The sequence below is a fragment of the Tachyglossus aculeatus genome, chromosome X2, assembly GCF_015852505.1.
Source record: "Tachyglossus aculeatus isolate mTacAcu1 chromosome X2, mTacAcu1.pri, whole genome shotgun sequence".
Classification (NCBI taxonomy): Eukaryota; Metazoa; Chordata; class Mammalia; order Monotremata; family Tachyglossidae; genus Tachyglossus; species Tachyglossus aculeatus.
Window position 1 is genome coordinate 1,079,975 of NC_052100.1, and position 25,473 is coordinate 1,105,447.

The following is a 25,473-nucleotide window of genomic DNA, read 5'->3' on the forward strand; positions in this document are numbered from 1 at the left end:
GGGACAGAGAGACATTACTGTAAATTAATTACAGATATGTACCTAAGTGCTGTGGGGCTGAGGGTGGGGTGAATAAAGGGTGCAAATTCAAGTGTAAGGGCAATGCAGAAGGGAGTGGGGGCTTAGTTGGGGAAGGCCTCTTGGAGGAGATGTGCTTCTAATAAGACTTCCAACCTCTCTACTCAGTCCCTCACCAAATCATGCCCATTCTTCCTCCACACTTCCAGAATCCACCCCTTCCTCTCTATGCAAAATGGCTACCATGCTGATCCAGGGATTTGTCAGATCCTGGCTTGACTACCACATTAGCCTCTTGGCTGACTCCTTTCCTCTGGCCTCTCCCCTCTCCAGTCCATATTTTGCTCTGCTGCCCCGGTTATTTTTCTACAACACCATTCTGCCCAGATTCCCCCCACCCCTAAAAACCTTCAGTGACTGCCCATCCTTCTCTGTATCAAAAGTAAACCCCTCGCCTTCAGCTTTAAAACACTCAATCATCTCTGTCTCCTTACTTATCCTCACTCTCTGAGTATACTGCAGCCCATCCTCTTGGTTCCCGCTCAAACTCACTTACTCCCTCTCCTTTCTCCTGCTATCATCTTCCCACTTCATACCTCCCACTCCATTAGTGTTTGTTTTACTTGTTATCAAGTACACTTGTTATACTTTGTTACCACCAAAGCAATTACATCTTTATACACTGTTGCTTTTTTTAATGGTATTTGTTAAGCACTTACTTTGTGTCAAATACTGTTCTAAGCACTAGGGTAGGTGCAAATTAATTGGGTCGGACACAATCCCTGTCCTATGTGGAGCTCACAGTCTTAATCCCCATTTTACAGTTGAGGAAACTGAGGCACAAAGAAGTTAAGTGACTTGCCCAAGCAAGTCGCAGCAAGCAGTCGGCAGAGCTGGGATTAGAGCCCAGGTCCTTTTGACTCTCAGGCCCGTGCTTTCTCCACAAAGCCATGTTGCTTTCTCTTATCTGCCTCCCTTACTAGGCTGGAAGCTCATTGCGGGCAGGGATTGTGTCTACTAAATCTTAATACAGCGCTATGCTCACAGGAGGGGCACAGTGAATACTATTAATTGGTTAATAGATTGATTGATTGAGAACAGTTGGCTGCACCCAATGGGTGCCCAATCAATCCGGATGATGGTGGTGAGGGTCAAGTGCTTAGTACAGTGTTCTGCACACAGTAAGTGCTCAATAAATATGATTGAATGAATGAAGACGGCGATGACGATGAGAAAGAAGAAGATGATGGTGCCGGGTCCTTGGCTTGAGTGATTGGCGGGAGGGTGGCACGATTTGAGAAATGGAAAAGAACACTCTGTAACTTGAGATGCTGTTCTCTTCCCTATCTGTCCATCTCTCAGCGCTAATTATAAACTTGCTGATACAGCAACCGCCCCCCTGCCCCCCCCCCCGTCCCACCCACCACCCTCCCCCACCTAGCAGACTGGTTTCCCTCCCCCACCCATCGGGCTGTCAGCCCAAAAAGTGCTCACTTCAGGCAGACGTTGCTGGATGTTTTGAGTGGTTCTTGTTTTTTCCGCTTCTTTCTTGCTCTCTCCCTCTGTCTCCCTCTCTTAATCTCTCTCCCCCCTTCATCTCTATCTCTTTCAGTCTCTCTCCGTCTCTTGGTCTCCCTTCATCTCTCTGTCTCTCCCCATCTCTCTGCCTCTCTCCCACTTCTTTATCTCCTTGTCTCTTTTCCTTTTAATCTCCTCCTTTGTCTCCATCACTCCATCTTTCTACCTTTGCCTCTGTCTCTCTGTACCCATCTCTCTATGTCCCTCTCCATCTTTCTATCCCTCTCTCATTCTCCCTCTGTCTCTTTCCCACTGACCCTCTCTTCTGTTCTTCTGGCTTTCCCTTTCCAGTGGCAATGGGAAGAGATGGAGGGGATTGTCAATTGACGGGGGCAGGACCCTAAGCTGTTTCTGATACCAGAACCCCTCAGCATCCCTTCAGTAAGCAGGGGGAGTGAGAAAGTGGGCTGGGATGGTCTAACTGATAGATAAGGCCCAGGAAGTATTTTGAGCTCCTTGGGAGAAAAGCGTAAACATCCCAAATGATGCATTTGTGCTTTTTCAACTCCCAGAACCAGGCCCCTCCCTCTCCCGTTGGGTTTGACTTCTGCGTTGGGTGAACACACCCCTGGCTTCAGAAACAACGACTAATAGCAGTTTGCTGCACAGCCTATGTTGGTATTTCTAATTTCTCCTATTGATTGCAATCGATCAGTAGTAATTTTTAATGACATATGTTAAGCGCTTTCTATATGCCATTCATTCGTTCATTCAATTGTATTTATTGAGCGCTTACTGTGTGCAGAGCACTATACTAAGCGCTTGGGAAGTACAAGTCGGCAACATATAGAGACGGTCCCTACCCAACAACGGGCTCACAGTCTAGAAGAAGTCTGGAAGTAATGTGCCAGGCACATTACTAAGGTCTGGGGTAGATGCAAGCTAATCAGGTTGGACACAGTCCATGTTCCACATGGGGCTCACAGTACTAATCCCCATTTTCCAGATGAGGTAACTAAGGCACAAATAAGTGATTTTCCCAAATTCACACAGTAGACAAGTGGTGGAGCTGGGATTAGAACCCATGACCTTCTGACTCCCAGCTCTATCCACTACTCCAAGCTCCTTCTTAATAGAAGCATGTGGAAATCGAGCGTTTTGGGTGGTTGTGAGTGTAGAAAAATAAATGATAATTATTTGTTCCATTGATACAAGCATGGGGTCCATCTTGGGCAAGTCATTTAACTTCTTTGTGTCTAAGTTACCTAATCTGTAAAATGGGAATTAATACTGTGAGTCCCACGTGAGACAAGGACCGTGTCCAACCTCGTTACCTTATAGTAGCTACCCCAGCGCTTAGTACAGTGCCTAGTACATAATAAGCGCTTAACAAATGCGACTCTTCAGACCCAAATAAATCCCTTGTCTCAGCAAAGTTGCTTCTCTATCCTGCAGAGAGAATGTACCCGCTTTCCCCACCCCACCGGCAAAGGGGTTCTGGGAAATGGCTCAATAGAAATAACTGTAAAGGCGGGTGGCTCAAAATACCTTTCGGAGTGGCCCCAGAATGTCTGGTCTTGAAAGGTTGGAAAGATCAGCTGCTTCAGATTTTCCAGCTATGGAAAGGGAAACGTTGCCGCCTGACCCCAGGGCTGTGGTGGGGTGGGGGGGGCAAACAAGGGACCAGAGGATGGCTGCCTGGCAGGATGCCTCTGGGCAGGTTTCCTCTTCCTGCTGTGTGACCCAAGGCAAAATGCCGCCCTTCTCTGATCCCCTAAATCATCCCAGCACAGGAGGCAGGAATTAGAACCCACTTGCCTTCTTGCCTCCTGGTCGGGGTCTCTGACCCCTCAGGGATGGGAGTCTGCCTGAGGAGAAGACCCCCTTGGGGGTGGGATGCTGGGACTCACGGGCTCGACCCCCACCCGCCCACTCTATCTCATACAGTATGGGAGCAGTAAGCAGCAAGAAGCAGGCCAAGGTCAAAAAGAAGAACCTTTGGGGTGCCCCAAAGGTGGACCAGGTCCCGCCTCGGAATCAGACACCCCCACCGCTGCCACCCTCTGTAAGTGACTGCCCCCTCCCCACCCGCCCCCGCCTCACCAAGGAGAGTCGGGGTCAGGCTTGGGGGCTCGGGCCCAGCCAGGAGCTGAGTCCAAGCCCCTGACACATGGTCCTTGCCAGGCTGAAGGTGTCAAGGGGACGGGAAGTTGGATTTAGGGGAAGGGGAGAGGGGAGAGGTCAGTCGGTGGAAGTGGGAAGGGAGAGCAGAAGGAAGGGGAGAATGGAGGAAGGAGGAGAAGCTGAGCAGGGGGAGAGGTTGAACAGTGGATGGGGAGAATGGAAGGAAGGGGAGATTGGGCGTGCCCCCCAGGGACCCAACCCAAATTTTCCTCCCTAGAGATTTCCCATCCCCCTCCCCACCCAGGGCTCTGGGAGTCCTGGGGTTCTGGTCATTTATTATTATATTGTTCTCTCCCAAATGCTTAGTACAGAGCTCTGCACATAGTCAGCACTCAATAAATACAATTGAATGTACTCTGGTCATCCCAGTAGCCACAAACCAATTTGCCTTTTGGTCAATCACATTCCGGGGAAACGGGGGGTCCTCCTCTTGTTCCCTCAAATCCACTCAGCTGGTCCCAGGGAGGTGAGGGGAGGCAGTGGGTCAGCTGACCACGGGGGCCATCCTGTTGTTTCTGACCAAGGTCGTCTTCAGCCACGTTGCGGCTCCCGCAGCCACACCGGACCCTGACCAAGGTGAGGGGATCCTGGATCCTGGGGCAGGAGAGGAACGTGTGGGGATTGTCCCAGTTTCCATCCCTGGGTAGGGGCGGTTTGGAAGGCTGTCTCTCTGTGTAACTCTCTCTTGTTTTTCTCTGTCCCCCTCCATCTCCCTCTTCTCACTCTTTCTGTTTCTCATCTTTCTCTGCCCCACTGCTTTTGAACCCTCTTTCTCATCTTCCCCTCTCTGTCTCTCTCGCACTCTGTCCATCTCTGTCTCTCTTTCTCTCAGGCCCTGTGGAGCTCTCCCTCTCTCACGTGCGGCCTACCAGCCTGTCAGTCCGCTTCTCTCTCCCTCTCTGACATTCCCCTCTGTCAGCTTCTCTCTTTGTCAGCCTGTGGGTCATCCCCGGAGCATTTAAAGGGCCAGGGCTCCATCCCCTCCATCTTTCCCGTGTGCATTTCAGAGGGGATCTTTGCAGTGGCTTTGTATGACTTCGACGCTCTGAATGACCGAGATCTGCAGATGCGGAAAGGGGAGAAGCTCCAGATCTTAATCCAGTAAGCATCCTGGGGGGCGGGGGATTTGGTTGGCTCCCGGACACTGTGGGCCAGAAGCCCCTGGGGACAGTACAGCTTCCCTGTGGCTTCCCAGAACCTTTCCTGCTCCCTATCACCCCACAGGAAATGCATCTGTCCTAAGTGAACTGGTTGCATGAATTCCATAAGAGATAAAATGTTTTGGTGGATGTTCTAGGAAAGCAGTGTGGTCTAGTGGGAACCTCCCAGACCTGGGAGTCCGAGGATCCAGGTTCTAATCCTGGTTCCACCACTTGTCTGTTCCCTGATCTTGGAGAAACAGCATGACTTAGTGGATAGTGCAAGGGCCAGGGAATTGGAGGGTCATGGGTTCTAATCCCAGCTCCACTGCCTGTCTGCTGTATGACATTGGACAAGTCACTTCACTTCCCTGGGCAACAGTAACCTCATCTGTAAAATGGGGATTGAGATTGTGAGCCCCACAAGGGACAGGGACTGTAACCAAACTGATTTGCTTGTATCCACCCCAGCACTTAGTACAGTGCCTGGCATACAGTAAGTGCTTAACAAATACCATTACTATTATTATTATCTTGGGCAAGTTACTTCACTTCTCTGGGCTTCAATTACCTCATCTGCAAAATGGTGAGTCAATACTTGTTCTCCCTCTTACTTGGACTGTGAGCCCAATGAGAGACATGGGCTGTGTCTGATCTGATTAATTTGTATCTAACTCAGGGCTTAGAGCAGTGTTTAACTCATAGTAGAAACTTAACAAACACCATTAAAAATACAAAGTAATCATGCTTAGAGCAATAGCTAGACTGTTAGCTCATTGTGGGCAGAGAATGTGCCCATTTATTCTTGAACTGTAGTCTCCCAACCACTTAGTACAGTGCTCCACACACAATACATGCTCAATAAATATGACTGAGTGAATGAATGAATAAATGAATGGAGGGAAGGGATGCTATAACAATAACAACCCTGGTATTTGTTCAGCGCTTATATCTGCCAAGCACTGTGCTAAACACTAGGGTTCATACATTATAGGCAGATCAAACTCAGCTACCAGACCTCATGGGGCTCTCAGCCTAATGGGTAGGGAGGACAGATGTTTACTCCCCATTTAACAGATGAGGAAACTGAGGCACAGAGAAGCCCCAGGACCTGCCTCAGGTCATGAAGCAGAGCAATGACGGAGCCAGGATTAGTCCAAGGTCTTCTGATTCCCAGGCCCGTGCTCTTTCCATTAGAGCATGCTTTCCTCTCCCAAGCACCATTACTGTGCTCTGCACACAGTCCCCTGCTCAATCAATACGATTGATTGATTAAGTGGAAAGAGCCGGGGGCTGGAAGTCTGGAGACCTGAGTTCTTGTCCCGGGTTTGTGTGACCTGCCTTGTGATCTGGGGTGAGTCACGAAACCTCTCTGGGTTTTAGTTTACTCCTCTGTAAAATGAGGAGAATAATTCCTAACTCTCCCTGTCGCCAAAAAAGAAATTGAGAGGATAAAATGCAAAAGGATGCCAGGGGAACCTTTGAAAATTTGTACTTCCCAAGCGCTTAGTACAGTGATCTGCACATAGTAAGCACTCAATAAATACTACTGATGATGATAATGATGAAAATGTTTTTCTTTTAATACGTAAATGATAATATTCTATTAGGCTAACGCCCCCTGCTGGTCAGGTAGGGGAAGGCCAGATTAATATAGTAATAAATTACTGTGTTTTAAATCGTATTTGCTATTCATTCATTCATTCAATCGTATTTATTGAGCGCTTACTGTGTGCAGAACACTGTACTAAGCGCTTGGAAAGTACAATTCGGCAACAGATATAGAGACAATCCCTACCCAACAACGGGCTCGCAGTCCACAAGGGGGGACGGAGACAACGAAACAAAACAGACAGGCATCAATAGCATCAATATAAATAAATAGAATTATAGATATGTAAACATCATTAATAAAAGAATCTACCGTGTGCAGAGCTATTGTGCCTACCCTGTGTCAAGCACTATTCTAAATGCTGGGGTAGAGACAAGATAATCAGGTTGGACAAAGTCCCAGTCCCACATGGGACCCACAGTCAAGTAGCAGGGAGAACAGGTATGGAATCCCCATTTGACAATTGAGGAAACCAAGGCACAGAGAAGTGACTTACCCAAGGCCACACAGCAGGAAAGTGGCAGAGCTGGGATTAGAACCCAGGTCCTCTGACTCGTAGGTCCGTGCTCTTTCCACAGGACCACTCTGCTGTATGTGCCAAGCACTGTACTAAGCACTGGGGTAGATACAAGTTCATTTCTAGACTGTGAGCCCACTGTTGGGTAGGGACTGTCTCTATCTGTTACCGATTTGTACTTCCCAAGCGCTTAGTAAAGTGCTCTGCACACAGTAAGCGCTCAATAAATACGATTGATTGATTGATTGTATTATTCACAGTCCCCATCCCACACGGCCTTCACAATCTAAGGGGAAGGGGGAACGGTAAAGAATCTTCATTTCACAGAGGAAGAAACAGGCACAGAGAAGTTAAGTGACTCACCCAAGGTCACAAGGGGGGACATGGTGGAGCCGGAATAAGAACCCAGGTCCCAGGGCTGCGCTGCTCCTGAGAAATAATCACAATGGTATTGATGTTAGTAAGGCTGATGAAGAGGAGGGGAAGAGAGAAGACGAGGAGAAAGAGGCAGGAGGAGAATAAGAGGAAGGAGACCAGGGGTCTTCCACCTCCTCCCATTTTATTTATCCTGGTCCCCCCCCCACCTCCCTGGGTGCAGAGGACTGTACTGGGCACCTTTGATTGGCTCAATCCCCCACAAGTCCTCACCGCCTCAGGGTTTCTCTTGGTTCTTCCCTCTTGGCCTCAAGCGATTTCCTCTTGGGATGTGAGCCCACTGTTGGGTAGGGACTGTCTCTATATGTTGCCAATTTGTACTTCCGAAGCGCTTAGTACAGTGCTCTGCACACAGTAAGCGCTAAATAAATATGATTGATGATGATGATGATGATGCGGGGGGTTGGGGGAAGGAGGTTGTGTCAGCGGGAGGGCGAGGGTCCAGGAGCGGGAGGCGGTGGTCCCTCACTGCCCCTTCCTCTCTCCCCCTCAGGACTGGGGATTGGTGGCTGGCCAAGTCCCTTGTCACTGGAAGGGAAGGCTACATCCCCGGAAACTATGTGGCTCGTGTGGACACTCTGGAGGTTGAAAAGTAGGTGTCCCTGAAACATCCCTACAATGTGGACGGCACCCCTGCTGTGTGCGGAGCACGGGACCGGGCCTCTGCTGCGTGCAAAATGTTGTATTCTGCATCCGCTTTGTGCAGAGCACTGTACTGGAAGCCTACTGTGTGCCAAATGTTATACTGGGCATCTGCTGTGTGCAGAGGACTGTACTGGGTGGCTGCCGGGTGCAGAATGTTATACTGAATGCCTGCTGTGTACAGAGTGCTGAACTGGCCCTCTATGTGCACAGTATTGTAGTGGATGCCTACAGTGTGCAAAATGTTGTATTGGTTATCTGCTGTGTGTAGAGAGCTCTACTGGGCACCTACTATATGCAGAACTCTATGTTGGGCATCGGCTGTGAGCAGAGCACTGTACTGGATGCCTGCTGTGTGCAGAGTGCTGTACTGAGCACCAGCCCATTCAATGTGCATAGTGGGGAAGGGGACTCTAGGTCCCCACCTTTCCCCCATTGCAGAGCTTTCCCCCTCCCCACCTTGACCTGCCAGGTTCTAATTCCTGAGAGATGGATGAGAGTGAGGTGCCTTAGCGTCTGGGGGAGGCTGAAAGTATGAAGTCCTGGGCTGGGGCAGAGTGTCCGCAGGAGAGGCTGGCAGAGGGCTGTAGTGGCCACCCCAACCTTTAACCTTTGGCCCGTGACCCTACAGGTGGTTCTTCAAAACCATCAATCGGAAGGATGCCGAGCGGCAGCTCTTGGCCCCGGGGAACAAAGCTGGAGCCTTCCTAGTCCGGGAGAGTGAAACCATCCCAGGTCAGTGCTGGCCTCCCCTTCAACCGCCCCCGGTGCTGCCCGGGAGGGACAGGTGGGGTGTCCCACGGGGTGGAGACTTGGGGACCACCTCGACCGGACAGGAGAGTACCACCCTCCGAGGGAATCAGGGGTGGAGAGGGGAGAGTCAGGGGTACTGGATGATCCATGCTGGGTCACTGGGGAGAGTCAGAGATGGAAAGAAGAGAGTCAGTGGTGTGGAATGGTCTGTGCTGGGACACTGGGGGAGTGTCGGGGTATGTAGTGTGGTCCATCCCCAACGACGAGGTTGGTTGCCCAGGAGGGCAGCCCTCACCTACTCCCAGCATCTTAGTGCTCCTATAGGACGAAGACAGGCCGGGCAGGCTGCGTCTTGTGGGGGGGGCCTGAGGGTCCAAGATTGAGGGTCTTACGGTGGCTCCCACCTATGAAGAGTGGGGAGGGGAGAATCAGGATGGAGAGGGGTGTGCAGTGCAGGGATTAGTGGTAGAGAGGGAGGGAGAATAGGCCGCGAGCAGGTTGCCCTGGTGGCCCAGGCTCCTCCAGTGGGTCATGCCTCCCCGCTGCTGGAAGCACTGGGTGTTTGCAGACCCCCACCCCCCCCCCACACACACACAGGACGGGTGGACCAGGGGTGGGTCGGGTGAGACTCGCGTCCTGACCTGCTTTCATCGGCATGGTTTTCGCCCCAGGTGCCTTCTCTCTGTCCGTGAAGGACAGCACGGCCCAGGGAGACGTGGTCAAGCACTACAAGATCCGTTCGCTGGATGAAGGCGGCTACTACATCTCCCCCAAAGTCACATTCCCCAGCCTCCAGGACCTGGTCCAGCATTATTCCAGTAAGAACCCCACGCCCACCCGGAGCAGAGGGTATTGGGGTTGGTCCCCCATAGAGGCAGGAGGATGTCCCCACTGGGCAGAGATGGACCCTATTTATTCAATATTGAGCGCTTACTGTGTGCCAAGCACTGTATCAAGTGCTTGAAGGATTTATGGACTCTATTGGATGAGGAGGTGGGTGTGGAGGAAGGGGGATGTCCCCATGGGGCAGGAAGGCAGGAGGATGGCCTCATCGGTGTGGAAGCAGTAGGATAATAATAATAATAATAATAGCATTTATTAAGCGCTTACTATGTGCAAAACACTGTTCTAAGCGCTGGGGAGGTTACAAGGTGATCAGGTTGTCCCACGGGGGGCTCACAGTCTTAATCCCCATTTTACAGATGAGGTAACTGGGGCCCAGAGAAGTTAAGTGACTTGCCCAGTCACACAGCTGGCAATTGGCATAGCTGGGATTAGAACCCATGACCTCTGACTCCAAAGCCCGGGCTCTTTCCACTGAGCCATGCGGCTTCTCTACCCCCATTAGGCGGGAGGTGGGTGCAGAGGCGGGGGGCTGCCCCCTCCTCCAGCAGCACAGTAACCCCCTCCTTGCCTGTTTGTCGCCGCACTGCAGAGAAGGGGGACGGCTTGTGCCAGAAGTTGACCACGGCCTGTGTGGTTCTGGCTCCTCAGAGACCCTGGGCCCAGGACGAGTGGGAGATTCCCCGCCAGGCGCTCAGACTGGTCCGGAGGCTGGGGGCGGGGCAGTTTGGAGAAGTCTGGATGGGTGAGTATTTGTTCATATAATCGTGATATTTGTCAAGTGCTCACTAGGTGCCAAGCACTGTTCAAAGAGCTAGGGTAGATGCAAGTTCATTAGGTTGGACACAGTCCCTGTCCCTAGTGGGGTTCACAGTCTTGATCCCCATTTTACAGATGAGACAACTGAGGCACAGAGAAGTGAAGTGACTTGCCCAAGGTCACACAGCAGACATGTGGCAGAGCTGGGATTAGAACCCCTCCCCCCCCACCCCACCTGACCCCAGCCTCTCCGGAGCCCGGAGCCTGCGGGGCGGGCCGCAAGAGCAGCACACAACGACCTTTCTGGGTCCTGAGTCCTAGGTTCAAATCCTGCCATGCAATCTATCAACCAATAGGATTGACTGAGTGCCTACTGGGGGCAGAGCACTGTACTGAGCACTCGGGAACAATGGAGTTAGTAGACACAATCCCTGCCCCTAAGTAGCTTACAGTCTACTGTGTGCAGAACACTGGACTTAGTAGACATGATTCCTGCTTTCAAGGCGCTTAAAGTCTACTATGTGCAGAGCCCTGTGCAATAGTAAACACAATTCCTGCCCTCAAGGAGCTTACAGTCCCCTGTGTGCAGAGCACTGTACAACAGAGTCACTAGACAAGATCCCTAGGTAGGGATTTCAACTACATTTTCCAGAGGAGGAAATGGGGCCAGAGATGGCAAATTTATTTATTTATGGTACTTGTTAAGCGCTTAACTATGTGCCAGGCACTGTACTAAGCACTGTGGTGACTTGCCCAAGGCCACCCACCAGAGAGGGGGCTGAGCTGGGGCTAGAACACAGTGTCCTGCAGCTCCAGGCTCCATTCTCCAGGCTGCACTGCTCTCCCGAAATGCTTTGACCCATCCCGCTCCACTCCCAAACTGGGGCTGAGCCCTAGGGTCTTGAGGATGGGGGGTCCCGTGTCCCCCGTGCCACCCCCGTCCCCTCAGAGGCTGCCGGGACCACGGGGGGGGGGGGGGGCAGTACCAGAGGCCAGAGAAGGGCAAGGACTAGACGGAGCAGCCATCCCCTCTATCTCCGGGTCCCTGACTGCCCCGTCCACCTCACGCAGGGTACTACAAGAACAGCGTCAAAGTGGCCATCAAGACCCTGAAGGAGGGCAGCATGTCCGCGGAGGCCTTCCTGGCGGAGGCCAACCTGATGAAGACGCTGCGGCACGACAGGCTGGTGCGGCTCTATGCCGTCGTCACCTCTGAGCCCATCTACATCGTCACCGAGTACATGGCCAAAGGTGATGCCCACGCCCCCTCTCCCCCCCGACAAAAATGATCCCCCCCATCACTGAGCATAAGGCCAAAGGTGACACACACCCCCACCCACCAAAGACGGCCTCCCCATCACTGAGCACAAGGTCAAAGGTCCCCTGCCATTAAGGACACAGCCAAAGACAACCCCTCCATCACCAAGTACACGTCCGAAGATGACTCCCTCTCACCCTGCCACCCCGTACACGGCCTGACATTCCCTCCCCAGTGCCATCTAGCACACGACCACAGTTCCCCCTCCCCCTGTCACTTAGTACATGGCCAAAGGTGACACTGGTTCCCAGCCCCCCAGGGGGTGGGACACTGCCGGGCCAGGGGGGAGAGGTGTGTGACAACACTTTTGATGACAGCCTCGGGGTGCCCAGGGTTGGGGTCATTACCTAGCTCTCCTCAGGCCTGAGGGGCACCCCCAGCACAGGATCTGGGGGTGCTTTGATCAAGGTGACAGGCTTGGCAGGCAGAGTAGGGAGGGCACGATTTATGGGGGGCAGCGGTGTGTTTATTCATGGAGCCATGGGGACAGGGCTGGGGGCTGCCACTATACCTGCTCCCTGCCAGTCACCCCCGGCCCTGACCCTACCTCTACGTCCGCAGGGTGTTTGCTGGAGTTCTTGAAGACGGACGAAGGTGCCAGGCTGAGCCTCTCCAGGCTGATTGACATGTCGGCCCAGGTCAGTGGGTCCGCGGCCGGGGTGACCGGGCTGGGCTATTGAGGGGGGACCACCCCAACCCCCCAGACTTTGACTCTGGTTTGGGCACGTGATGCAGCGTGTGCACATGAGAAGCAGCATGGCTCAGTGGAAAGAGCCCGGGCTTTGGAGTCAGAGGTCGTGGGTTCAAATCCTGGCTCCTCCAACTGTCAGCTGGGTGACTTTGGGCAAGTCACTTCACTTCCCTGGGCCTCAGTTACCTCATCTGTAAAATGGGGATTAAAAACTGTAAGCCCCACGTGGGACAACCTGATCACCTTGTAACCTCCTCAGCGCTTAGAACAGTGCTTTGCACATAGTAAGCGCTTAATACCATCATTGTTATTATTATTGTTGTTATTATATCTAAACTGCAAGCTGCCTAAACGATCCAGCCTGAAAAGGACTAATTATCTGCTTATTTCAAGCCCCCCAATTCCGTTGCCCAGGCTGTTTGGGGGTGGGGAGAAAGCGCTTGCTACAGGAGGCGGGCAGGGGGCATGGGCAAAGATGAAGACTTCGGTCTGGTAGAATTTTTTTATGGTATTTGTTAAGCACTTACTACGTGCCAGACACTGTACTAAGCTCTGGGGTAGACACAAGCTAGTCAGGTTGGATACAGTTCATGTCTCACATGGGGCTCACAATCTTAATCCCCATTTTATAGAGGAGGGAACTGAGGCACAGAAAAGTGAAGTGACTTGCCAGGTCACACAGCAGACAAGGTGGCAGAGCCGGTATTAGAATACAGTTCCTTCTGAATCCCAGGCCTGTGCTCTACCAAATAAACCAAGCTGCTTCTCAGTAGAATTGGGGAGGGGGTGGAGGGGGGGGGTAGGTAGGATTAAGGTCATTATCCCTCTCCCCTCGAGACTGGGGGCAAAATGGGAGCAGCCCAGAAGGAGAGGGCAGTGTACAGGGGGAGAGCCGCCCGAGGAAGTGGGCTGAGGAAAGCGGGAACAGGCCTGGGAGTGAGGATGGGGGGTCCCGGGTCCCCCTGGCAGCCCCAGCCCACGCCGCCTCCGGCCCGCAGGTGGCAGAGGGCATGGCTTACATCGAGCAGCGCAACTCCATCCACCGGGACCTGCGGGCCGCCAACGTCCTCGTGTCCGAGACCCTTGGCTGCAAGATCGCCGACTTCGGCCTGGCCAGGATTATTGACTCCGAGTACACGGCGCAGGAGGGTGAGCGCTGACTGCCGCCTGGGCCCCGATCCCCGAGGGCAACCCTCGTCCCCCGCCCACTCACTGAGTCTGCCCCCTCCCCTGCTCCAGGCGCCAAGTTCCCCATCAAGTGGACGGCGCCCGAGGCCATCAACTACGGGGTGTTCTCCATCAAGGCCGACGTCTGGTCCTTCGGCATCCTCATGATGGAGATCGTCACCTACGGCCGAGTCCCCTACCCAGGTACCCCAAGGCGGCAGAGGTGGGGGGTCCCTACACAGTTACCTCAAAGCGAGGGGGGAGGGGTCCCTGCCCAGGTACACCGAGGCAGGGGGGTGGTTCCTAGAGAAGCAGTATGGCTCAGTGGAAAGAGCACAGGCTCAGGAGTCGGAGAATGTGGGTTCCAAATCCGGCTCCGCCACTTGTCAGCTGTGTGACCTTAGGCAAGCTACTTAACTTCTCTGGGCCTCGGTTACCTCACCTGGAAAGTGGGGATTAAGACTGTGAGCCCCACTGGGACAACCTGATTACCTTGTATCTACCCTAGTACTTAGAACAGTACTTGGCACATAGTAAGCGATTACCAAATACCGTAATTATTATTATTATTATTATTACCCAGGTACTCCGAGGCTGGAGGAGGGGTCCCTACACAGATATTCCGAGGCAGGGGAGGTGGGAATACCCCTAGTTCCTGGCGGCTGGAGTTAGTCAAGGGGGAGGGAGGGGTCCGCATCACCGGGCAAGGTCGGGGCCCGGGGACAGGTCCTCACTCCCTCTGGCCACCCCCCGCAGGGATGACCAACCCCGAGGTCATCCGGAACCTGGAGCGCGGCTACCGCATGCCCTGCCCAGACTCGTGCCCGGCCGAGCTGTACGAGGTGATCGCGGGGTGTTGGGAGAGCCGCCCGGAGGAGCGCCCCACCTTCGAATACCTGCAGTCCGTCCTCGGGGACTTCTACACGGCCACCGAGCGCCAGTATGAGCTGCAGCCCTAGCGGCCCCGCCGGATGGACGCCGCCCCCCAGCCCTGACCCTTCCAACACCCAACCCATCCGTCGTATTTATTGAGCGCTCCCTGTGTGCCCAGCACTGTACTCGGCGCTTGGGAGAGGACGATACAACAGAATCGGTAGACACGTGCCCTGCCCGCCACGAGCTTACAGTCTATGGTCTCGCCCCAGGACGAGCCACTGTACAAGAGGGTCCTTCCCCTCCTGCCGTGCACACGGATGCTGTGCACGACAACTTGGTGCTCCCCTTGTGCACACGGCCCCTTGTACACACGGACACCCCCCTCCCCCTCCACGACCAGACGCTCTGCCTCTCCTGCCGTGCCCATGGACGCCAAAACCCCCCTTCACGTACACACACCCCACCACGGCCACCACCAGCTGTGCACATGGATGCCTCGCCCCAGGACCAGCCGCTGTACTCGAGGCCCCGATGTTCCCCTTGTGCATGTGGACGCCACCCTTCTCCCCCAACCAGTCGCTGTGTCCCAGGGCCCCGCCCCTGCCGCCGTGCCCGTGGACACCGAGCCCCCCAAAGACACACACATATACACAAACATCATCAACAGCAGCAGCCGCTGGGTACATGGAGGCCGCAGGCCCAGACCACCCACTGCGCACACAGAAGAGTTGCTGTGGACGTTGATGATGATGATGATGATCCCACCGTGCCCTACTTCTCCACCCGGTGCTTGGCAAGTACCTGCAGTCTTGCTGGGCTCTGGGAGTTGGGGACTTCGGGGGGTCCCGAGGAAGCCCCTCAGGGAGACCCGTGAGGCAGAGTCAGATATGGCGGCCGCTCCTGCGGAACCCTCTGGCGAGGCTGTCGCCAGTCCGGGCTCACGCCGGGCAGGCCGTAGCCTGTCACCGCCCCACTCCCTGCTTGAACCTAAGTGAACCTCCCGTGGCTGAGATCTCAGAATGAGACTACATCTCTGGCAGGGTTAACAGGACACTGGACACCCAAGGCCTGGTTAAGGACGGACCGTCCAACACCTCTGATCGTCCTCTCTCCCTCCCTGACTCTCCCCACTCACCCAGAACGGACCATCCAACACCTCTGACTCTCCCTCTCCATCCCTGCCTCTCCCCCGGTGACCCAGAACGGACCATCTAACACCCCTGACTCTTCCCCCCTTTAACCCAGAATGGACATTTATACTCCTGGACTTGCTGGAGTTTCTGACTGCACAATTTCCAGTGTTCACCCCACACCCCACTTCTTCTCACCACCGTGTTTACCAGGTACCAAGCACTGGGCTAAACTCCAGGATCAATACATGTTAATCACGTTGGATGCAGTCTAATGGAACATGGGCCTGGGAATCAGAAGTTCCTGGGTTCTAATTCCGGCTCCACCAACTCACCTGCTGTGTAGCCTTGGAGAAGCTACTTCACTTCTCTGTGCCTCAGTTCCCTCATCTGTAAAATGGGGATTAAGATTATGAACCCCACGTGAGTCATGGATTGGGTCCAACCTGATTAGGTTGTATCTACTCCAGCGCTTAGTGCAGTGCCTGGAGCATAATAAGGGCTTAATAAATGCCATTAAAAAAGAAAAAGTCCCAGCCCTACATGGGGTTCACAGTATGAGAAGGAAGTAGAGATGGATGATGATGATGATGGCATTTATTAAGCACTTACTATGTGCAAAGCACTGTTCTAAAAGCTGAATTTATCCCTAGTGCACAGATCATCATCAATCGTATTTATTGAGCGCTTACTGTGTGCAGAGCACTGTACTAAGCGCTTGGGAAGTACAAGTTGGCAACATATAGAGACAGTCCCTACCCAACAGTGGGCTCGCAGTCTAAAAGAGTGGGCTCACAGTCTAAAAGATCAATCAATCAATCAATCGTATTTATTGAGCGCTTACTGTGTGCAGAGCACTGTACTAAGCGCTTGGGAAGTACAAGTTGGCAACATATAGAGACAGTCCCTACCCAACAGTGGGCTCACAGTCTAAAAGAGTGGGCTAACAGTCTAAAAGATCAATCAATCAATCGTATTTATTGAGCGCTTACTGTGTGCAGAGCACTGTACTAAGCGCTTGGGAAGTACAAGTGGATACATCTGTATCCACAGATGTGGATACAGAGGCCCAGAGAGGGCAAAGGACTTAATAATAATAATAATAATAATGGCATTTATTAAGCGTTTGCTATGTGCAAAGCACTGTTCTAAGCGCTGGGGAGGTTGCAAGGTGATCAGGTTGTCCCACGGGGTGGGGGGGCTCACAGTCTTCATCCCCATTTTCCAGATGAGGGAACTGAGGCACAGAGAAGTGAAGTGACTTAGCCAGGGTCCCACAGCAGTGTCGTGGAGGCTGCATTCTCTGGACTAGCCTCTTTGGAGAAATAAAATTCCAGATGCACTGAAGACGTTGTCATGGTTATCACCCCCTTACCCCCTTACCCCTGCCAAACCACCCCTTGGGCTCCAATCCAGCAGGGCCGGCTCCGACCAGCAGAGGCAGCTGGACGAAGCTAGGGGGCGCCCTGCCCCCACAGATTGATCATCAGCAATCGTATTGATTGAGCGCTTACTGTGTGCAGAGCACTGTACTAAGCGCTTGGGAAGGCCGACCTAGAGTCCTACAACATTCCCAGGAGGGGTCGATCAGGGCCGGGATACCTCTCTCCCTCTCTCCGCGGTACCCTCCCGGCTCAGCTCTCTTGCACACTGTCGGCGTCCAGTACAGAGGCCTGCACACTGCAAGCACGAAGTTCAGCATTCTGCACAGAGCTGACATCAAACTCAAATTTTCCCACGAAATACGGGATCGGCCCGGTGCTCTGCACACAGTATAATGATGACACTTATTAAGCACTTACCACATGCAATCAATCAATCAATCGTATTTATTGAGCACTTACTGTGTGCAGAGCACTGTACGAAGCGCTTGGGAAGTACAAGTTGGCAACATAAAGAGGCAGTCATCATCATCATCATCAATCGTATTTATTGAGCGCTTACTGTGTGCAGAGCACTGTACTAAGCGCTTGGGAGGTACAAGTTGGCTACATATAGAGACGGTCCCTACCCAATCAATCGTATTTATTGAGCACTTACTGTGTGCAGAGCACTGTACTAAGTGCTTGGGAAGTACAAGTTGGCCACATATAGAGACAGTCCTTACCCAACAGTGGGCTCACAGTCTAAAAGGGGGAGACAGAGAACAAAACCAAACATACCAACAAAATAAAATAAATAGAATAGATATGTACAAGTAAAATAAATAAATAAATAGAATAATAAATATGTACAAACATATATACATATATACAGGTGCTGTGGGGAACAATGGGCTCACAGTCTAGATGGGGGAGACAGACAACAAAACAAAACATGTGGACAGGTGTCAAGTCATCAGAATAAATAGAAAATAATTTCCTGAGGACTCATGACCAGCACTGGAAAAACATTCATGCATTCATTCAATCGTATTTATTGAGCGCTTACTGTGTGCAGAGCACTGTACTAAGCGCTTAGTACAGTGCTCTGCACACAGTAAGCACTCAATAAATACGATTGATTGATTGATTGGGAGGTACACCTTTGAGACACATCGAACTGTGCTGTATATTGGCTTAGTTGATAGAGCACGGTCATGGGTTCAAATCCCAGCTCCGCCAATTAATAATAATAATAATAATAATAATAATAATAATAGCATTTATTAAGCACTTACTATGTGCCAAGCACCGCTTTAAGCGCTGGGGAGGACACAATGTCCACGCTGGGGTCCCAGGGCGACTCTAGGTTCGTTGGACAAAGCAGTGGGGCCGGGGGGAGGATGCCTCCCCGGCGCCGAATGAAAGACTCACCCAAGGATGAAGCGAGAGGTGAGGCAGAGATGGGACACGGAGCAGCAGCCAAAGTGACCCTGCCCAAGCTGACTGTGAGCCCACTGTTGGGTAGGGACTGTCTCTATATGTTGCCAATTTGTACTTCCCAAGCGCTTAGTACAGTGCTCTGCACATAGTAAGCGCTCAATAAATACGATTGAGGATGATGATGACCCCCAGGCCCACTCGGTCCTCATGGAGGTGTTGCAGCCCTGGAGCAGCCTCAGCTGGACAGGGCGAACTCCGCTCCTCCGACCTACCCTGTTCTCGCCTCGGGGAGACGGGTCTCATCCTCAGCCCCTTTCCCAGGCCGGGTTGGATAATAACAATAATAATAATAATAATAATAATAATAGCATTTATTAAGCACTTACTATGTGCAAAGCAATCAATCAATCGTATTTATTGAGCGCTTACTGTGTGCAGAGCACTGTACTAAGCACTTGGGAAGTACAAGATGGCAACATATAGAGACAGTCCCTACCCAACAGTGGGCTCACAGTCTACAAGGGGGAGACAGAGAACAAAACCAAACATACTAACAAAATAAAATAAATAGATATGTACAAGTAAAATAAATAAATAAATAGAGTAATAAATATGTACAGGCATATATCCATATATACAGGTGCTGTGGGGAAGGGAAGGAGGTAAGATGGGGGGATGGAGGGGGGGCAAGGGGGAGAGGAAGGAAGGGGCTCAGTCTGGGAAATCAATCAATCAATCGTATTTATTGAGCGCTTACTGTGTGCAGAGCACTGTACTAAGAGCTTGGGAAGTACAAGTTGGCAACATATAGAGACAGTCCCTACCCAACAGTGGGCTCACACTGTTCTAAGCGCTGGGGAGGTTACAAGGTGATCAGGTTGCCCCACTTGGGGCTCACAGTCTTCATCCCCGTTTTACAGATGAGGTAACTGAGGCTCAGAGAAGTTAAGCGACTTGCCCAAAGTCACACAGCTGACAGTTGGCGGAGCCAGGATTTTAACCCATGACCCTGACTCCCAAGCCTGTGCTCGTTGCACTGAGCCACACTGCTTCTCATAATAATAGCATCAGTGATAATAACCACAAGATGAACAATGATAATTACAACAATAACAACAACAATATCTGTTGAAGGATTGCCCTGTGCCAAGCACTGAGCTAAGCATGGGGAAGATACAAGACAATAAGATCAGATGAGGGGAAGGAGGGGTGGAGGGTCACCCCCAGTTTTAGATGGGAACAACTGTGGCTCTATTGTGGTTTCCTGGGACTGGACAGATCCTACCCACCTGACATCTTGGGAACTGGGAAGGGTCTAGAGGTTATTAGGTCCCTCATCATCATCATCAATCGTATTTATTGAGCGCTTACTATGTGCAGAGCACTGTACTAAGCGCTTGGGAAGTACAAATTGGCAACATATAGAGACAGTCCCTACCCAACAGTGGGCTCACAGTCTAAAAGGGGGAGACAGAGAACAAAACCAAACATACTAACAAAATAAAATAAATAGATATGTACAAATAAAATAAATAAATAGAGTAAAAAATATGTACAAACATAGATACATATATACAGGTGCTGTGGGGAAGGGAAGGAGGTAAGATGGGGGAATGGAGAGGGGGACGAGGGGGAGAGGAAGGAAGGGGCTCCATCTGCTTCAGGGCCAAACTACACCCAGCCCAGTCCAAGGGATCATTCATTCATTCAATTGTATTTATTGAGCGCTAACTGTGTGCAAAGAACTGTACTAAGCACTGTACTAAGGGTCATAATAATAATGATGGCATTTATTAAGCGCTTACTATGTGCAAAGCACCGTTCTAAGCGCTGGGGAGGTTACAAGGTGATCAGGTCGTTCCAAGGGGGGCTCCCAGTCAATCCCCATTTTACAGATGAGGTCACTGAGGCACAGAGAAGTGAAGTGACTTGCCCAAAGTCACACAGCTGACAATTGGCGGAGCCGGGATTTGAACCCATGACCTCTGACTCCAAAGCCCGTGCTCTTTCCGTTGAGCCACGCTGCTTCATGTTTTCATCTTTTCCATTTAGTTCCATAAGGATGGGACTTGGCAGACAGGAAGTGCTCAGTACAGTGCTCTGTACTCAGTATAGTGCTCCGCACACAGCAGGTACTTGGTGCTGCTGGTTCTACCCAGCTTTCCAGAGTCTTCCAAGCATCCCCCTTCCCCCAGCACCAGGCTGGCTTCCTCCCGCGCCTAACCAAGGTCATGCCTGGTTAAAATTAGCCATGCGCTCACTGCCCTGGGCTGAGGACACGCAGCTTCCCTGTTGGGTAGGGACTGTCTCTATATGTTGCCAGCTTGTACTTCCCAAGCGCTTAGTACAGTGCTCTGCACAGTAAGCGCTCAATAAATACGATTGATTGATTGATTGATTCCAACATGGATGGGGCCCTGGGCCCCGGGGCCCCAACCCCTGCAGCCGGCCTTCAGGCCTCAGTTCTGGTCCGCTCAGGGTGGAGTCTGGGCAGAGCGATTCAGGGAGGATGTGGAAGTGAGCCCTCTGGTCCAGGGGGTGGTGGTGTGTGCTTGCACACACAGGTAGGCGCTTGGGGGTGAATGTATGTCTATATAAGAGTGTGTGTTTGTGTTTGGATAAGCTAGCTCTCTTCCTCCCTTCAAGGCCCTACTGAGAGCTCACCTCCTCCAGGAGGCCTTCCCAGACTGAGCCCCTTCCTTCCTCTCCCCTCGTCATCCCCCCATCTTACCTTCTTCCCTTCCCCACAGCACCTGTATATATGTATATATGTTTGTACATATTTATCACTCTATTTTACTTGTACATATCTATTCTATTTATTTTATTTTGTTAGTACGTTTGGTTTTGTTCTCTGTCTCCCCCTTTTAGACTGTGAGCCCACTGTTGGGTAGGGATCGTCTCTGTATGTTGCCAACTTGGACTTCCCAAGCGCTTAGTACAGTGCTCTGCACACAGTAAGCGCTCAATAAATACGATTAATTGATTGATTTGGATGTGTGACGGGCTCTGGGTGTGTACCCGTGTTTGCGCACATATTGCTGGGTATCTTGTGCCGGTGTGTGGGCCTATAATTGAATGTGCATGTGGGTGCCCTTGGGTATGTGTGTGCTTGCCTATACGCACATGTGCATGTACACGTGTGTATATGTTTGGGTGACTCTAGACTGTAAGCTCACTGTGAGCGGGGAATATGTCTGTTATATTGTACTCTCCCAAGTGCTTAGTACAGTGCACTGCACACAGTAAGTGCTCAATAAATACGATTGACACAGTTCTGTGTCATCTGCTCCCCCTCAGTCTCCAGGCTGCCCTGCCTCCAGCATCTCTGGGCTCTCGTTCATTCATTCATTAGTACTTATTGAGCACTTACTGAGTGCAGAGCACTGTACTAAGTGCTTGGGGGGGTAATAAAAAAAATAAATAGATACATTCCTGGCCCACAACAAGCTTACAGCCTAGAGGGGGGAGACAGACATCAATACAAATAAATCCTTCCCTTGGGCTGTGGTGGGGGCCAGGGGTTGGGGTGGGAGGAGGGGGAAACTGAGGCAGCAAATGAGGGACTAGGTGGTCATGGAGCAGAGGACTTGGGAGAGTGGGTGGTCCAGCTGGACAGGTGTGTGTGAGGGGCCCCGTTCAGGTTCACGGAGCCTGCCCTGTGGAGTGTCTCCCCTGCCCTAGGCTGAGGCAGCGAGGGAGATGGGTCTAAAGCCCAGCAGGAGACCCTTAAGTTAGACACCAGAGGAGACTTCCTAGTGGACTCAGCATGGCTCAGTGGAAAAAGTACAGGCTTTGGAGTCGGAGGTCATGGGTTCAAATTCTGGCTCCACCAATTGTCAGCTGTGTGACTTTGGGCAAGTCACTTAACTTCTCTGTGCCTCAGTTCCCTCATCTGTAAAATGGGGATTAAGACTGTGAGCCCCACGTGGGGCAACCTGATCACCTTGTATCCCCCCAGCGCTTAGAACAGTGCTTTGCACATAGTAAGTGCTTAATAATGCCATCAGTATTACTATTATTACTTAAAGAATGATGCACATTGGTGGCTTCAGTTGTATCAGGAGAGATCTGGGTGGGACAACCAGAACTTCCAAGCTGCAGGAAGGGGAGGATGCTAAAGCACTGAAACTCTAAAGGAATGGTGGTTGGTCTTGGAGGCAGGGGGCTGGACCTGTTGACCTGGGAGATCTCGTTTGGCCCAGGCGTCCTAGAGTCTGCTCCCCTCCCTGCCCACCCCCCACACCTCTCCCTGGCCTGAAGCTCAGCCTGAGCTTTCCATTGACTAGTTCCCGGGTTCTGGTGTCTGCGAGGCGGTGGGGGTGGGAGACCCTTCTCTGTCCCGGGATTTGGTGAGGCCCTTATCAGCCCCTCTCCCCCAGCTCCTTTAATCTTCCTGCTCTCCCCTGCAGCCCCTTCCCCATCTCCCCGGCCCGGCTCCCACCCCCCATCCCCGGCCTGGCTCCTGTACGTCACTGATTAGCACCAGGGCGCAGGGGACAGAGGGGGCAACGTAGGAAAAGATGGATCTTAGTTACCCTTCCCTCCACACCCCCTCCCCCCTTGCACTACTAATTCACTCCAATCAATCAATCAAGCCGACAGTGTTACGGATTGAGCGCCTACAGTGTGCCCAGCACTGAACAGAGCGCTTGGGAGAGGACGCTTTAGGCAGTAGACAGGATCCCTGCCCTCGAGGAGCTGACATGGGTGGGAAGGAGGGAGAGATGGCACCGTGCTCTCCATCCCCAATTTCAGGAGACCGAGTCTTGCAACTTCGGGAAAATGGGACGGATTCCTCTTCAGCGTGGCTTAATGGATAGAGCACGGACCTGGGAGTTGGAAGGTCATGGGTTCTAATCCCTGCTCTGCCACTTGTCTGCTGTGTGACCTTGGGCAAGTCACTTCACTCTGTGCCTCAGTTACCTCATCTGGAAAATGGGGATTAAGAGTGTAAACCCTATGTGGGACAGGGACTGTGTCCAGCCTAACTTGAATCTACCTCAATGTTGAGAACAGTGTTTGCCACATAACTGTGAGCCCACTGTTGGGTAGGGACTGTCTCTATATGTTGCCAACTTGTACTTCCCAAGTGCTTAGTACAGTGCTCTGCACACAGTAAGCGCTCAATAAATACAATTGATTGATTGATTAACAAGTTCCGTAATTATTATTATCTTCACAACATCCCCCCTTCTGCATGGCCACCATCCAGCCAATCTGTTTCCTATGAGGGCAGGGGAGGGACTGGCTGGTTTGGAGAGCAAATAGATCAGAGAGACCCGATTTGGGGTCTCTTCTGCTGCTGAGCTCAGAGAGGGGGAGTGAGGCTGGAGTCCAGCCCTGATGATAATAATTGTAATAACAATTGCGGTATTCGTTAAGCACTTACTATGTGCTGGCACTTAACTAAGCAATGGGGTAGATACAAGATAATCAGGTTAGACACAGTCCCTGTCCCACAGGGGGCTAATGGTCTTAATCCCCATTTTAAGAGCAAAATGAGGTACAGAGAAGTTAAGTGACTTGCCCAAGGTTACACAGCCCCAGTAGGTGAGGGAAGTTAATGGCTTCACCCCCATAACTGGAACCCTGGGCTCTGGCACCTGGACACTTGGAGAAACCGTGTGCTGGTAGCCTCAAGGACCCCCCCATCCTCCTGGACCACCCAACACTCCTGACTCCCCTCTCCATCTCTGACTCTCTCCCAGTGACCCAGCATGAGCCATCCCACACCCCAACTCTCCCCCAGTGACCCAACCATCCGACACCCCTGATTCTCCCCTCTCATCCCTGACTCTCCCCCAGTGACCCAGAATGGACCATCCAACACCCCTGACTCTTCCCTCTCCATCTCTGAGCAATCCTACATGGACCACTCATCCTTGGATCATATCAAAACTGCCTGAAACCTCTTCTGTGTACTACCAATCCAAAGAGAAACTCAAAACACACCAGTGCATGGTTGGAGGAAGCTACACCTGGAAACCAGGGAAACCTGTCTCCTAGCAACTGGCCAAACTCTCTGCTCTCCCTTTTCTGAAGCAGGTGATGGGGTATGGAGGACTCCGGACCATTTCAAGAATAGGGGATTTTTTTGTCACCCGGGGAAGGGGGTGAATCCTGACTTGAGGTTTCGGGAATGGGACACTACCCATCCAAATTGGAAAGTCTGGTCGCCCCAGCCCACAGAGTTACAGCTGTTCCCACTATACAGATTGGGAAACTGAGGCTCAGGGCAGGGATGTGATCATCCTGGGACCTTGGAGTGGAGTCAGGGACTCAGCTGAGTCTCCTGGGGAGTCCCCACCCCTTCCTTAGCCGGAGTTGGCTCTGTGGGTGGGGCTGTAGGAAGTTTTGGCCCAGCCAGAATCCAACCCACAACCCTCTGTCCCCAGCCCACCCTAGGACCCTCAGCCCCTGGGGAGGAGACACACACAGAGAGGGAGAGAGAGACAGAGAGGCAGAGAGAGAGATAGAAGGCTTGAAAGGAGAAGCAGCATGGCCTGGCAGAAAGAGGACAGAACTAGGAGTTAGGAGTTCTAATCCCCACTCTATTTGCCTGCTTTGTGACCTTGGGAAAGTCACTTGACTTCTCTGTGCCTCAATTTCTTCCTCTGCAAAATAGAGATTCGATACCAGTTCCCCCTTCCCCTTAGACTGTGAGCCCTATCTGGGGCAGGGATGGGCTGCTTCTCCTTCATTCCCTCCTTCTGCTGCTCCTCCTCTACTTCTTCTCCATTATTTTTTCCTCTTCTCTTCTTCTCCTTCATTCCCTCCTTCTGCTCTTCCTACTCCCCTGCTTCCTCTCCTTCATCTCTTCCTCTTTTCCTCTTCCCCCTCCTCCATTCCCTCCTTCTGCTGCTCCTCCTCCTTTTCTGACTTCTCCAGCTTCTCGCCCCGCTTTTCCTCCTCCTTCATTCCCTCCATCTGCTTCTTCTCCTCCACTTTTTCCTCCTCCTTCTTCTCCTGGAGCTGTCTCAGAGGAGGAGGAGGAGTACAGGAGGAGAGGGAGAGACACAGGCTGTTCCCAGAACTCAAGGTAACATCAGAGACAGCAGCTGCAG

The 25,473-nt window shown here is 52.1% G+C and overlaps 1 protein-coding gene across 1 annotated transcript; it reads left to right on the forward strand.

Moving 5' to 3' along the window:
• Positions 1-3,484: 3,484 nt before the first annotated feature.
• On the forward strand, positions 3,485-14,555 carry BLK (BLK proto-oncogene, Src family tyrosine kinase). The gene is made up of 12 exons (XM_038771213.1): positions 3,485-3,601; positions 4,245-4,296; positions 4,728-4,821; positions 7,917-8,015; positions 8,697-8,800; positions 9,490-9,636; positions 10,254-10,406; positions 11,492-11,671; positions 12,300-12,376; positions 13,428-13,578; positions 13,669-13,800; positions 14,353-14,555. The coding sequence occupies exons 1-12, from the start codon at positions 3,485-3,487 to the stop codon at positions 14,553-14,555; spliced, it is 1,509 nt and encodes a 502-aa protein (XP_038627141.1).
• Positions 14,556-25,473: the final 10,918 nt, after the last annotated feature.